A 15,309-nucleotide genomic window follows, 5' to 3' on the forward strand; every position below is an offset into this window, starting at 1 on the left:
CATACGTACAAAACAAAGAGAATTGAATTTAAACTTTGAAATCAAAGAAACACCTAAACATTCCAACAACTCAAACTTGAATTGTATGAACGTTTAGGCCCTTTTATCTTCCTCGTTGTTGTAGCACAAGGTCTAAGGTGAGGTTTGGGGAATTATGGAAATGGATGAGGAATGGTGGAAGGGGGACTCACGGTTAGGGAATAATGGAAGTGTTTGAGGGGTGTTGTGTTGTGAAATGGAATGAGATCTCCATGAATGAATGAATGCAAGGGTATTTATAGGAGTAGTGGAGGGAACATATGGCTATGTCATTTGTAGGTGAAGTAGGTGGATGTTGTAGGTGAAGTAGGTGGATGTTGTAGGTGAAGTGGATGTTGTAGGTGAAGTTGGTGGATGTTGTAGGTGAAGTAGGTGGATGTTGTAGGTGAAGTGGGTGGATGTTGTAGGTGAAGTGGATGTTGTAGGTGAAGTAGGTGGATGTTATGTTAAGTGATAAGTGATGAGTGATATGATATGTGGTTATGATATGATAAGTGGTTAAGTGGTGATGATAAGTGATAAGTGATTAAGTGATATGATATGTGGTGATGATAAGTGATAAGTGCATGTGGGTTAACTAATGAAGGAAATGCATGTGCAATGACAATGTGTTAGAATGGATGTGTGTTATGCATGGCATGATTGGGATTAGGAAAGGTTTAAATGTCCTAAAACTAAAGAGAACAAGGTTCCAACACTTTGGCTCCAATTAGGTCTTCAATTTCGTCCAACACTTTGGCTTCAAGCATAAGCTATCCGTCCTTAGCCCAAAAGTGCTCCAAAAGTCTCCAAAATGCATCTTTTTGCTCCTTTAGCCCTTTGGACCTACAAACACACGAAAATAGCTTAAAGTACTAAAATAACTAAAGAAACATAACGTAAATGTACGAGAACAAGCCATTTAAGTCGCATAAATATGCTCCTATCAAATACCCCCACACTTAGCTTTTGCTAGTCCTCGAGCAAAACAGAAAAACAAAACAAAAAGAACAAAACACAACCTACACCTTCCAACAATCGTATCAGGGACTTCCAATGCACATGACAAGTTAAAAATCATTATTCTCACAGATTTGAGCCATCTTTACACTTAAGTACATTCTTAATCATAGTCACCACATACTAGTTCACAATTAAGCAATTAAAACACATTTCAAATGTAGTAACATGCCTTTAGAGAATTCCCTCAATTTCTTACTAGATGTACTCTCGTTTTTCACACAGATTTTCTGACTACACACCCTACACTAGGTATATGTGAGAAGATTGATGTAAACATGTAGACGAACACTCACATATGTTATAATAAGGAAAGCATTTTCTGGAGTTAATAAGCATGTTTAGATATGATCTCATGAATGGAATGCTACTACTTAGACGCAAGAACCAGTGACACCATAAGCTCATACCAAGTTCAAACTCCACAATTGAAATACATAACACTCAATATAGAAGTCAAAGGGTAGTAACGGGGCTAGGGTATTGGCTAACAATGAAAGGTGAAGGATAAACAAACATTCTTAAAGCAATAGTGAGCAAAGTATTGAATTAGGCACTTAGAATTCCCTTAAGAACGCAGAAGTCAACTTTGAACACCCAAGGGAAAATCACACAAAACTTAGGGCCATATTCAACTTTTTGGACCCTTTCTTCAACCATCAACGCTCGTGAGTTCATTCTTACTTATTTTCACTCCTTTTTTTTTTTTTTTTTTTTTTTTTTTTTTTTTTTTTTCTTTTCTTCTTTTTCTTTTGAATCTCAAAACATACATATAAACGTAAGAACAAACTTTTACTCCCCCACACTCATTTTCTTGCATAATGTAACTCAAAAGGAATTCATTTAAGTCATGCTCACTAAACTTTAAGAACAAGGGTATAGGAAAGTCCTACTCTAAGCTAGGTAAGGGGTGATGTGGGTAAACAAGGAATAAAGGCAAAACGAGGCTCAACGGGGTTAAAACTTACAACATATACGAAGTATGGGAAGTAAGGCTATTTGGCTATGGTGGTGGTCACTACACAACTTCTTCTTGAATATGTGTTATGCAAATCAATAACATGCTTTGAATGAAATGGGCATGAGTTCTAGCATTTGGAACTATATGATGAAACGCCTTCTAAGTAGTAACCAAGCAAAGAATAATGAGATCATGCAACGACTTTAGAAAACAAGAAATCACAGATTATACTCTCCAAAGAACGTTATAGGCTCAAGTCTCTCAGGGTTGTAGCGTTTGTTTGAGTTCCTTCCTTCAAGCATGTTACAAAAACGAATTTTTTTCTTTTATGATTGCATGTGAAGTCATACATTATAACCATAACCAAGCATATACCAAGAGTAAATCAAACTTTTCTCTATGTTTATAACTCTTTCTAACCGTCATGCAATTATAAACCAAATCCTTATCATTGTGTTGGAAGGTACCCTAAGACACAAACACACAAAAACGACTCTTAAAACAACTCTTTTTGGGTTTTTCAAAACAATTTTTCAAATTTTTATAGGATTTTCAAATTATAAAACAAAACACACTAAAACACTCTAAAACAACTTAAAAACACCTTAAAACAGCAAGGAACAACATTTGAAGTTATGGGTGATAAAATCCCACGAATTTAAATTAACAACATTAGTTACCCCTCCACACTTAAATCAAACATTGTCCTCAATGTTTTAAGCATAGATTCACACAAAACATAAGTAAACACACAAAAAACATTTAAACATACTAAACATGGCAGAATGTAATTAAAAAGAGAAGAGTTTAGGGACGCAAATCTGGTTATGGAGTGTAAATTCCCTCTTCTCCTTGGTGATTGCATTGAGGCTTTGATCTTTGTGATTCCACAGGCTTACTCTTGAACTGGTTTCTGCCCATCGTTGATTTTCCTTTGTGCTACTTCTTGAACTGGGCAGCAGGATGGTTCTTTTGGTTTCCCCCGAAGGTCTGAGCTTCCTCCTGTTATCTGTTTCTTTGTTCAATCTTTGCAGGAGTGGTCCCTTCTCTGGAAGTGTATCAACCGTTGAAGATGACTACTCGAGAGCAACGCTAGGTAAGCAATCAGGAATAGATTCCAGGCAGTTGGCTCCATATCGGAAGACTGACTCCAAGTGCCGGCTGATTGCTTCTTTTACTTTGCCATGCAAGTAAGAACAAGGACAAAGAAAAAGACAGGGAAAGAGCATGATATGAGATACTTTTGCTTTTGACCTTGATGATATGAGATACCTTTGCTTTGAAGAAGCGGTGAATGAATCAGCACATGCTTCAATCCGCCGTTTCCTCCTGGGTCATATGTACTCCAGGCATCTGGTATCATCTTTGGGGAAGAAGAAAGAATTGAGTATTTTGGATGGCTTTGCTGGGAGTGCACCCTCAGAGGTGAGGGAGAGTTGGGCATTTTCTTCAGGTTTGCCCTGCCATAAAAGACGAAGGTCGACATATATAGAGATAATATCAAGTGGTGGTACTTTTTACCCTTGTCGACAAACGTTTTGATCCCGCAAATCCGGCTCTTTGAAATAGTGGCGCCTCTTCGATCTTTGAATACGCCTCTTCGATTTCTGAGCAGGCGCCCCTTCGATTTCTGAACGATGCCCCTTTGCTTTCTGAACGACACGTGGTAGTGCAGATGCGGCTCCTTTTGACAAAGCTGCACGCGTCTTCTGAAAAGCAGAGAAAGCGTCACCGAACTTTGCGCTTGTCGGCTAAAGATGTGTAGATGCGATGATGGCCTCCACGTGTTTTCAGCTTTGTCAGAAATCTTTTGACAAAGTTGAACGCGTTTTCTGAAAAGCCGAGGGCCCCAACACACACACTCTGAAGATTTCCCATTCCTGAAACTCGACTCCGGCCCTTTGTGAAATTTTAACTCCATCCACCCCTTCTATTTGAACACTTTTGAAAAAAATGGCAAACTCATCGAACCTTAGCTTAGATTTGAGTCTCAGCAGCGATCCGGTTGCGCCCCGTCAAGGTAATGTATGGCGCCCTTCTTTTTTATCTTCTAACGGTCCTCTTTCAGGTGAAGACTCTGTGATGCAGGACGCCACAACAGCTACAATAGTAGCTAAAAATCTCCTTACTCCAAAAGATAGTAGGCTGCTGTCAGGACGGTCCGATGAGTTGGCCGTTCAAGAGTCCCTCGCACTTAGTGTTCAGTGTGCGAGTTCTGTGTCCAACATGGGCCAACGCCTGCTTGCTCGGTCCCGCCAAGTGGAATCGTTGATGGCAGAGGTGGAAAGACTTAAGCAAGAGATCCAGCAGCTTAAGTACGAGAATAGAAGTTTGCATGTGCTTGCAAATAACTATTCGTCGGGGATGAAGAGGAAGCTTGATGAGCTGCAAGAATCTGAGGGTCGAATTCACAGTGACCGTCAAAGGCTTGCGTCTTATCTCCAGAGGCACCTTTTTCCTGGGTCATCCAGCGCTTGGCCAAGTATTGAGGCCTGGAATGCTCTAGCTCCGATGCCTCCCGCTCCGATGGCTTCCGCTCCGATGCCTCCCGCTTCTATGCCTCCCGCTTCTATGCCTTCCGCTTCTGCGCCTCGTAGTGGGGCTTCACGCAAACAACCTTTGTGAAGCTCCACCTTTCTCCATGTTTAGTATCTTTCTTTCTCTTTTTTTTATTTTTTTTTATTTTTTTTTATTTTGTTTTTATTAACATAAATAAAATCAAACGGCATGGAATTGGTCCTTGAATGGAAGGTGATACTTGAAGTGAACCGGCATTGGTTTGAATTCTAATGTAGGTGCCTGATTCATAAAAAACAACAAGTTAGTATAAAATGTAATGGAATTTGAAAAAAATGACTTACTTGTTTTGTCTGACAAGAACTCAATGACAAACACCACTCCTTTGAAAGTTTCAGGGATATTGGACTTGGCCAGATTGCATGTGATGGTTATGACTTGTCCAATGTCATCAAATTCAACTTCTTTGGGCATTGTTGTCTCAAGTATATCCCCTTTGATGAATTCATGAAATTCCCTACTTTGCACCTTTGGAAGGTCTTCCAAGATGTCTTTTTCACTTTCTTCTTCCTTGGAATTCATGAACCTGCAAGGAATAGGGATATTAGGTGGAATGAAGATAGAACTAATTGGAACAACCTTACTTGAATTAGATGGCGTAGGAGCAATAAGTGCTTCCGGCAAAGGTGCTTCAAATCCTCCCTTCGGATTTACAATGGTTGAACTAGGGAGTTTGCCTTGGTCGCAAAATTGTCCTACGAACTCCGCTATCTGCCCAATTTGCTTTTCCAAGTGATCCAACCTTTTGTCTTCTTGTCGAGCCTCATTGTCTTGATTTTGTGAGCCCTGCACCAAACAAATTAATTCGTTAAGCTTTTGATTATAATCTATTGACGAACTTAAATTTGGTTGGGCATATTGAATATGAGGTTGTGGTGGCTGCCAATATCCTCCTTGTTGAGCATTTTGAGGTTCCCACCACATAGAGTTTGAATGATCACTCCAATCCGAATTGTAAGTATTGGAAAACACGTTATTCCTTGATTGAAGATTAAATATATCAACTCTTTGCATTTGGGACCTTTCCATGAGCTGTGACAAAAGAGAAGCGTTATCAAGTGCCATGTTGTTCTTAACAAACAAAACACAAATAAAAAAAACTAAATCTAAAAGACAATACAGAAACAAATAATCCAAGGGATTAGCAAATTTTCTAATCCCCGGCAACGGCGCCAAAATTTGATGCGAGATTTATACGCACACAAATTAAACCCTCTTTTTATCAATTGTAGTATATGTATAAGTAGGGATCGTTCTGGACCGGGGATTAGGAGGGATTGTTAATCACTTGGATTTGACTAAAAAACGTAAAATAAAGTTTAAAACACTATACTAGACTCAAAAAATGCAAAACTAAACTTTAAATCACTAAGACAAACCAAAGACTCAAAATGCTTTAAAACATAAACTAAATTGAACAATAAGGAAAAAGGGGGGAAGAGTTTTGATTTGACGAAAATTGAAATAACAAAACAAGTTAATAAACTAAGCAGAATGTAAATGTGAATATGGATGATGGAATAAATGGAATGAAGGCTAGCTAAGGGGTTCTTCTCCACACATGTTATACTTGCATACAAGATTGATTCTCAGTTGGTCTTTCGATAAATTATGAAACTCAATGCTCCAAGTTAATTAGGTCCGCTTAAATTAACTTTCAGATTTCCCTAAATTCATTGGATTGAATGGAATACGCATTACAACCAAATTATTCTTAATCAAAGTCCCTAACTATGGAATACGCATGATAGAGACATTCAACAAAGATCATTAAGTTCAATGAAAATTAGAAGTGTTGACGAGGCATTCGTTACTATGGAATACGCATGAAACTTATGCCAAGAATTCGTTTAACGCGATTGTTTATAAGCAACCTCCACTACTTGTGAATATAAGTTCATAACGATTAGGTGAAACTCACTTATATTCTAGCGTCATATTCATGCATGAAAATTAAGCTTGCAATCTCAATGAACATACATAAATAAGTTATCAATCAAACAGTTAAACGAATTGAATCCACAACTTATGAAATTCCAACCAAAAGTAATCAATTCATATTGCAAATATAAACATAGTTTCGAATCACCCCCTAGCTAAAGGGGGATTAGTTCCTCATTACTTTGAAATCAAAGAAACACCTAAACATTCCAACAACTCAAACTTGAATTGTATGAACGTTTAGGCATTCTTCTCTTCCATTCCTCATACGTACAAAACAAAGAGAATTGAATTTAAACTTTGAAATCAAAGAAACACCTAAACATTCCAACAACTCAAACTTGAATTGTATGAACGTTTAGGCCCTTTTATCTTCCTCGTTGTTGTAGCACAAGGTCTAAGGTGAGGTTTGGGGAATTATGGAAATGGATGAGGAATGGTGGAAGGGGGACTCACGGTTAGGGAATAATGGAAGTGTTTGAGGGGTGTTGTGTTGTGAAATGGAATGAGATCTCCATGAATGAATGAATGCAAGGGTATTTATAGGAGTAGTGGAGGGAACATATGGCTATGTCATTTGTAGGTGAAGTAGGTGGATGTTGTAGGTGAAGTAGGTGGATGTTGTAGGTGAAGTGGATGTTGTAGGTGAAGTTGGTGGATGTTGTAGGTGAAGTAGGTGGATGTTGTAGGTGAAGTGGGTGGATGTTGTAGGTGAAGTGGATGTTGTAGGTGAAGTAGGTGGATGTTATGTTAAGTGATAAGTGATGAGTGATATGATATGTGGTTATGATATGATAAGTGGTTAAGTGGTGATGATAAGTGATAAGTGATTAAGTGATATGATATGTGGTGATGATAAGTGATAAGTGCATGTGGGTTAACTAATGAAGGAAATGCATGTGCAATGACAATGTGTTAGAATGGATGTGTGTTATGCATGGCATGATTGGGATTAGGAAAGGTTTAAATGTCCTAAAACTAAAGAGAACAAGGTTCCAACACTTTGGCTCCAATTAGGTCTTCAATTTCGTCCAACACTTTGGCTTCAAGCATAAGCTATCCGTCCTTAGCCCAAAAGTGCTCCAAAAGTCTCCAAAATGCATCTTTTTGCTCCTTTAGCCCTTTGGACCTACAAACACACGAAAATAGCTTAAAGTACTAAAATAACTAAAGAAACATAACGTAAATGTACGAGAACAAGCCATTTAAGTCGCATAAATATGCTCCTATCACAAACTAAGAGCAACAACTTTGAATTACAAAGAAAACAAGATACTTTAATCGGAAGGCAGCTGCAAAGCTTAAACATCAACATTCTCCTCTAAGCTGGCAGCTGATTTGACTCCTAGCATCTCTCTGAAATAATTGAACTTCTCCTTTGGTAGTGCCTTAGTCAGGATATCTGCCATTTGTTCTTCAGATTTGCAATAAACAAGCTTAATCTCATTATCTTGTATTGCATCCCTGATGAAGTGAAATTTTCTGCTGATGTGTCTTGTTTTCTGATGAAACACAGGATTCTTGACAATAGCTATTGCTGAAGTGTTATCGCACATTAGCACAGTAGGTTCAACATGTTCTTCCCCGAAATCTTCCAAAACAAATCTCAACCATTTGGCCTGAGATGTTGCTTCAACAACACTTACATATTCGGCTTCTACAGTGGATAATGCCACTGTGTTTTGTTTGACTGATGCCCAAGAGAACACACCTGAGCCAAGATTGAAAGCATACCCTGATGTGCTTTTCATGTCATCAATACTCCCAGCCCAATCACTGTCACAATATCCAATAAGAAGTACGGACTTTCCTTTTACATATTCAATGCCAAAGTCCATAGTACCTTGAACGTATCCCAGTACTCTTTTTGTTGTTCCCATATGCTTCTTAGTTGGACCATGCATGAATCTTGCCAAGAGACTAGTACCAAACATTATATCTGGTTTAGTGGCAGTAAGATACAGAAGACTTCCCACTAATTTCCTATACCTAGACTCATCAGTAGCTTCACTTCCATCATTCTTGCACAACCTTTCATTTGCTACAAGTGGTGTTCCCACAGATTTACAACCTTGTAGTCCATATTTCTCCAGTAACTTCATTGCATATTTCTTCTGATGTATGAAAATGCTTTTCTTGGTTTGAACAACTCTCATACCAAGAAAATGGTGTAGCAATCCCAAATCAGTTATCTCATAGTGCTGCATCATATCATTTTTAAATTTGTCAAGCATTGTGTCACTACTTCCAGTGTACACAATATCATCAACATACACACAAACTATGAGAATCCTAGAGTTTTCAACCTTAGTATATAAAGTGGCTTCACTAGGACTTCTTTTAAAACCAGCCTTGGTGAAGTAAGAATTAGTTTCATCATACCAAGCTCTTGGAGCTTGTTTAAGGCCATATAATGCCTTATTTAACTTATACACTTTATCCTGCTTGCCTTGTATGACAAATCCTTGAGGTTGATCAACATAGACTTCCTCCTTGAGTGCACCATTAAGGAATGCAGATTTTACATCCAACTGAAATAGCTGCCATTCTTTCTGAGCTGCAAGTGCTATCAAAGTCCTTATGGTGTCAAGCCTAGCAACTGGTGCAAAGGTCTCATTGAAGTCAATTCTTGGCTTCTGTGAATAACCTTTTGCAACCAGTCTAGCTTTGTTTTTTTGAATGCTTCCATCAAGATTCAGTTTTGTTTTGTATACCAATTTCACACCTATCACAGGTTTGCTAGATGGTCTGTCTACCAGCATCTATGTATTATTCCTTTCAATCATGTCTAGCTCAGCTTGCATAGCTTTCATCCAAGACAAATCTAGAGCAGCCTCTTCATAATTCTCGGGTTCCATAATGCAAACATTACACTGTGCAATGACTTTATTCAAGGATTTCCATTTCTTTGGAGTAAAATCATAGCTCTGTGATAGATCAATCTTTGAGCTTGAATCATCAGCATTAGAACTCAAACCATCTTGTGAAATATCAAGAATGACCTCAGGGAGTACAATTTCATCTTGAACTTTTGACCCTTGAGTTAGTTCAGATTCTGCCATATCAGTAGTAATTGATACATTGGACTGTTTTCCAGAGCTGTCATTCCAATCCCATCTAGCACTCTCAGCAAATACTACATCTCTAGACAATATAATTTTATTAGTGATAGGATCAAATAACCTGTGTCCTTTCTCACTGGTTCCATACCCCACAAAAACACATTTGTGACTGTTGCACTTAAGTTTGTGTCTTAGATTCATGGGAACATGAACATAGCATACTGACCCAAAAATCTTTAAGTGTGCAATTCCAGGTTTTCTTCCACTATAGGATTCAAAAGGAGTCATCTTATCCAAAGCCCTAGTAGGACACCTGTTGAGGAGATATACTGCAGTGTGCACAGCTTCTGCCCAAAACTGGTATGGTATGCCTTTTTCATGTAACATAGTTTTTGCCATTTCCACCACAGTTCTATTCTTTCTTTCTGACACACCATTCTGTTGTGGTGTGTATGACATGGTTAGTTGCCTTTGAATACCAGAAACATTGCAACAGTCACTGAATTCAGATGACATGAACTCACCATCTCTATCACTTCTTAAATACTTGATCTTGTATCCATACTGCAATTCTGTCATTACTTTGAACCTTTTGAAATACTCCAATGCCTCAGATTTGTACCTCAGAAAATAGACCCATGTCATTCTCGTACAATCATCAGTGAACAGAATGAAGTACTTGTTTCCAGCATTTGAAGCAATTTGCATTGGACCACAGATATCTGTATGTACCAATTCAAGTGGGAATTTAGCTCTCCAAGCAGATTCTCTTGGAAATTCATCTCTATGTTTCTTGCTAAGCATACATCCTTGGAATTTTCCAAGTGAGGTAGTCCATGAACCATTCCTTGCTCCCTGAGTTGCAGCAAACTTCTTGTGTTTAAATGACCTAGCCTCTTGTTCCAAATCTGGGTACAATGGGATACACTAGCTTTTAATGCTAGTGGTGTGACAGGCATCATAGTTAAGGGAAAACACCTGTTGCTGGTCATTTGAACCTTAGCAACCAGTCCATTTAAGTTCCAGCTATCAAAGATACAAACTGCATTACCACCAAATAGTAGATAGTAACCATGTTCCAACATTTGCCCCACACTTAGGAGATTTTCTTCCAAGCCAGGCACTAGCATTACTTCTTGTATGTGCTTTTTTCCCATCTTAGTTTCAATGACTAGTGTACCTATTCCTGCTACACTCACAACTTCACCAGTTCCCATTTACTTTTGCATTCAGGTTTCTACTCACATTCACCAGCAAGCTTTCATTTCCTGTCATGTGGTTGCTACAACCACTGTCAATATACCAAATATTATTGACCTTCACCTGAGACAGGGAATTGTAAGCAAAGAATAAGGTTTCCATATCATCAACCTGATTTGCATAGTTGGCCTTCTGAACCATTTTGTTCCCATTACAGTTTCTGGTCTCATGACCAAATTTATTGCAATTTGCACATTTAGGTTTTCCTTCAAACCAGCACTTTCCATAGTGCAGTTTATCATAATGTTTGCAAGTTGTTTTGTTCGAATCATGAGAATTATTCTGCTTGAAGATAAGGTTGGGCTTATTATCCCACTTTTTCCCTTTGTTCTTCTAACTTTCCCCTGACTTTTAAGTACTAGAGAACCCACTAAGTTTTTGAAACTTAGACCTAACATTTAGGCTAGCAAATGCCTTTTTAGTAGAGTGATCAGCATGCATATCAAGCCTTTGTTCCTAACCCTTCAGAGAGGCAACCACTTCTTGGATTTCAAGGGTTTCAATATCCTTTGAATGTTCAATCACAGCACAGATAGAGTCATAACTTCTAGGCAAGCTTATAAGTAATTTTTGAACAACCCTCTCCCTAGATAGTTCTTCACCATAACCTCTCATTTGATTCATGATGTCAAACAGTTTAGTAAGGTATGCATATAAGGATTCATCATCTCTCATCCTAGTATACTCAAATTCTCTACGTAAACCTTGTAATTTCACATTTCTAACCTGTTTGTCACCTCTGAATTCTTGCTGTAGGATATCCCAAGCTTCTTTGGAGGTTTCTTCATTAGAAATCCTGGAAAAAATCTGATCAGTCACAGCTCCTTGGATCAACCCAAGAGCTTTGGCATCCTTCATTATGATCTCCGCAACGTTTATTGGAATTTCAGTAGCTGCATCCTTCTCCTTTTTTTCATCAGTTACCACAACCACAGTAAATGATTCTGGGATAGTGAACCCAGTCTCTACAAGCTCCCACAGTCCATGAGACCTGAGAATGGTTCGCATTCTGATATTTCAGAATTCATAGTTCTCTCCATTGAAAATGGGAGTGCGAAGTTCAGAACTCATTGATCCAGCCATATTAGACTCAGATCTTCAATTTTGAAGATTTAAGAAACGCGATTCTTAAGCGATGAAGCTCAAAGAAAGCGATTCACTGAAGAACCCATAAATCACATATTCACGCCCAGATTAAAGCGATGAACCTGGCTCTGAGGCCATGTAAGAGTTTTATGAAGGAGCAGAGCACAAATCAAAAGAAATCAATAAAATTTTGATTTCTTCTAAGAAAACATGAAGAAAATGAAGGTGCGAAGAAGATGAAAAGATCTCTTTCTTTTGTTTGATTCTATTCAGCTATGATTGAATTGATGAAGCTACAAAACATAGAGTAGGGAGAGAGATATAGTCGTTTGAAGGCGCACTCACACACCCACCACACACACACACTCACGTGCTTATCACATGCTCACCTATAAGTGAGTTGTTATACCATGAGACACACATATAGCCTATTAGCTTTGATTTAATCTGAGCCCTACATTACAAACTAAGAGCAACAACTTTGAATTACAAAAAAAACAAGACACTTTAATTGGAAGGCAGCTGCAAAGCTTAAACATCAACATCAACATGCCCTTGCGGTGCAGCAACAGATGTCGAGAACTCAGCTGTGGGATGAATGAGGTTTGATGGACAAGGAGATGGCAGATGATTGGGTACGAGTGACTGTGGATGGCGCTACAAAACTGCAGGCACATGTGGGTGGAGCTGGAGCGATGATCCGTGATGCACATGGTGGTTTCGTGGCTGCAATGGCATGCTTTCTTCCCAATGTTTCCTCGGCTCTTCAGGCAGAATTGTTAGCAATCAAGCATAACGTGGAATTGGCTTAACAGCTTGGCTATCAAAAGGTTCAAGTCAAAAGTGATTCTTCTCAATCAGTGTCCATTGTCAACTTTTGTGTGGATCGGTGAAAGGAGCATATTCATGCGACTTAAATGGCTTGTTCTCGTACATTTACGTTATGTTTCTTTAGTTATTTTAGTCCTTTATGCTTCTTTTGTGTGTTTTCAGGATCATAAGACGTGTTTGACGAAAGGATGCATTGTGGAGTGTTTTGGGGCCTTTTGGAGCACTATTGGGCTAAGGATGGATAGCTTATGCTTGGAGCCCAAGTGTTGGATGAAATTGAAGGCCTTGTATGCACTTGAGGACACAAAACAATGGCCTTAACCCAATTACATTCACCTTGCCGTGGGCTTAACACAAACACCATTCCTTGCCATGCAAGGGGGAGCAATTTGGGTCCATTTCATGCACTTAAACCCTAGCCCAATTATACACCATTGCAGCCAAAGCACATTCATTTTCAGCCATTGCACATGCATCTTCAAATAAATCAGCACATGTACACTCACCCATCCTCTCTAATCTGTGCATCACACCTTCATTTCTAGCACCAATTCCACATGCATTCCCACATGCATTTTCACCCACATGCACCTTAGAAATCATTCAACACATGCACCTATAATCATTCAACCATGCAGCCAACACATGCACCCATCACCTAACACAAATTCATTGTCGTGAGTTCTCTACCTTTCCAGCATTCCATCTCATCATTGCACCAACAATTCAGCCACATTCCACATGCATAACCAACCTAGTGTCACTCCCATTTATTCCCTTTAATCATTCAGCCACCATCATACATTTATTCTCCTCCCAAACACATACACAACCTGCCATCATTCCAGAAAAACACCCATTGCTGTGGCTATCTCTTTCCTTTCCAGCTTTTCCCTTGTGCAATTCCAGCATTCCACTTCATCATTCCAGCCACCAAGACATTATTCCTTCATCATTACACCACATTCCAGCCTTGCCATGCATAACCCACCACAGAAATCATCACATGCACCTAAACAAGTCTTTGCCGTGGGTTTTCTTTGCAATTCCAGCACCTACACATGCACACACATGCAATTCCAGCTTTCACATGCTTTCCTAGCTGTTTTTCCACCACATTCCAGCCACATAAATGCTTAAAAAAACAGCCATATACACCTCCATTCCTCCTATAAAAACCCTTGCATTCCCATTACATAAACACATCTCATTTTCATACACAACACACCACATTCACTCTCCACCTTCTTTAGCCGTGAGTCCCCCTTCCCTTATAATCCAAACACCACTCCTCTTCCATTTCCATCACTCCTCACTCCATTCCAAACTTCCATTCCCCCAAACCAACTATCCTTAGACCTTATGCCGCAACGAAGAGGAAGAGAAGAGGGCCTAAACGTTCATACAATTCAAGTTTGAGTTGTTGGAATGTTTAGGTGTTTCTTTGATTTCAATGTTTAATTTCAATTCTCTTTGTTTTGTATGAGGAACTAAACCCCCCCCCTTGGCTAGGGGGGGATTCGAAATATATATTTATACTTGCATTTTGATTTGATTACTTCTAATTGCGTTTCATAAGTTGTGGATTCAATTTGTTTAACTATTTGATTGATAACTTATTTATGTATGATTATTAAGAGGGCACACTTAATTTTCATGCATAAATATGACGCTAGAATATAAGTGAGTTTCACCTAATAGTTACGAACTTATATTCACAAGTAGTGGAGGTTGCTTATAAACAATCGCGTTAAACGAATTCTTGGCAAGAGTATCATGCATTCATAGTTACAATTGCCTCGTCAACACTTATAATTTTCATAGAGCGTAATGATTCTTGCTTGTATCTCTATTATGCAATCATGTAGGGGACTTGTGGGGAATGTTTTGGGTTGTCGTATGCAATCATCCAATTCAATAACGTTAGGAAGATTTGAAGGTTAATTAGTGCATCACGGTTAACTTGGGGTGTTGAGAATTCATGATTTATTGAAACGCAATTGGAAATCGTTTTATTATGCAAGTATAACATATGTGGAGATGAACCCCGTAGCTAACTTTCCATCACATTCATATTTACATTCTACTTTAATTTACAATTTGTGCATTTAGTTTAATTTAGTCCAAAACTCAATCCCCTTTACTTTATTGTTCAATTTAATTAGAAATCAATTTAGTTTGTGTTTTTAAAGTGTTTGAGTCTTTTGGTTTGTTTTAGTGTTTTAAAGTTTAGTTTTACATTCTTTGAGTCTAGTTTAGTGTTTTATATTACGTTTTTACGTTTTTGAGTCAAATCCAAGTGATTATCAATCCCTCCTAATCCCCGGTCCAGAACGATCCCTACTTACTACAATTGGCAAAAAGAGGGTTTAATTTGTGTGCGTATAAATCATGCATCAAATTTTGGCGCCGTTGCCGGGGATTAGAAAATTTGCTAATCCCTTGGATTGTTTGTTTCTGTTATGTATTTTAGATTTAGTTTTTTTTATTTGTGTTTTGTTTGTTGAATTCAAGTACTAGAAAAGAACAACATGGCACTTGATGATGCTTCTC

The 15,309-nt window shown here is 38.5% G+C and overlaps 1 protein-coding gene across 1 annotated transcript; it reads right to left on the reverse strand.

The window, feature by feature from the left end:
- Positions 1-9,279: 9,279 nt before the first annotated feature.
- On the reverse strand, positions 9,280-11,847 carry LOC148695684 (uncharacterized). The gene is made up of 2 exons (XM_088697370.1): positions 11,301-11,847; positions 9,280-10,487 (listed from the first exon to the last, which is right to left on the reverse strand). Exons 1-2 carry the CDS (start codon positions 11,845-11,847, stop codon positions 9,280-9,282), a joined length of 1,755 nt encoding a protein of 584 aa, XP_088553496.1.
- Between the last annotated feature and the right edge of the window lie 3,462 nt (positions 11,848-15,309).

Source organism: Pyrus communis, chromosome 7 (genome assembly GCF_041283825.1).
Source record: "Pyrus communis isolate YQ-2024b chromosome 7, ASM4128382v1, whole genome shotgun sequence".
Classification (NCBI taxonomy): domain Eukaryota; kingdom Viridiplantae; phylum Streptophyta; class Magnoliopsida; order Rosales; family Rosaceae; genus Pyrus; species Pyrus communis.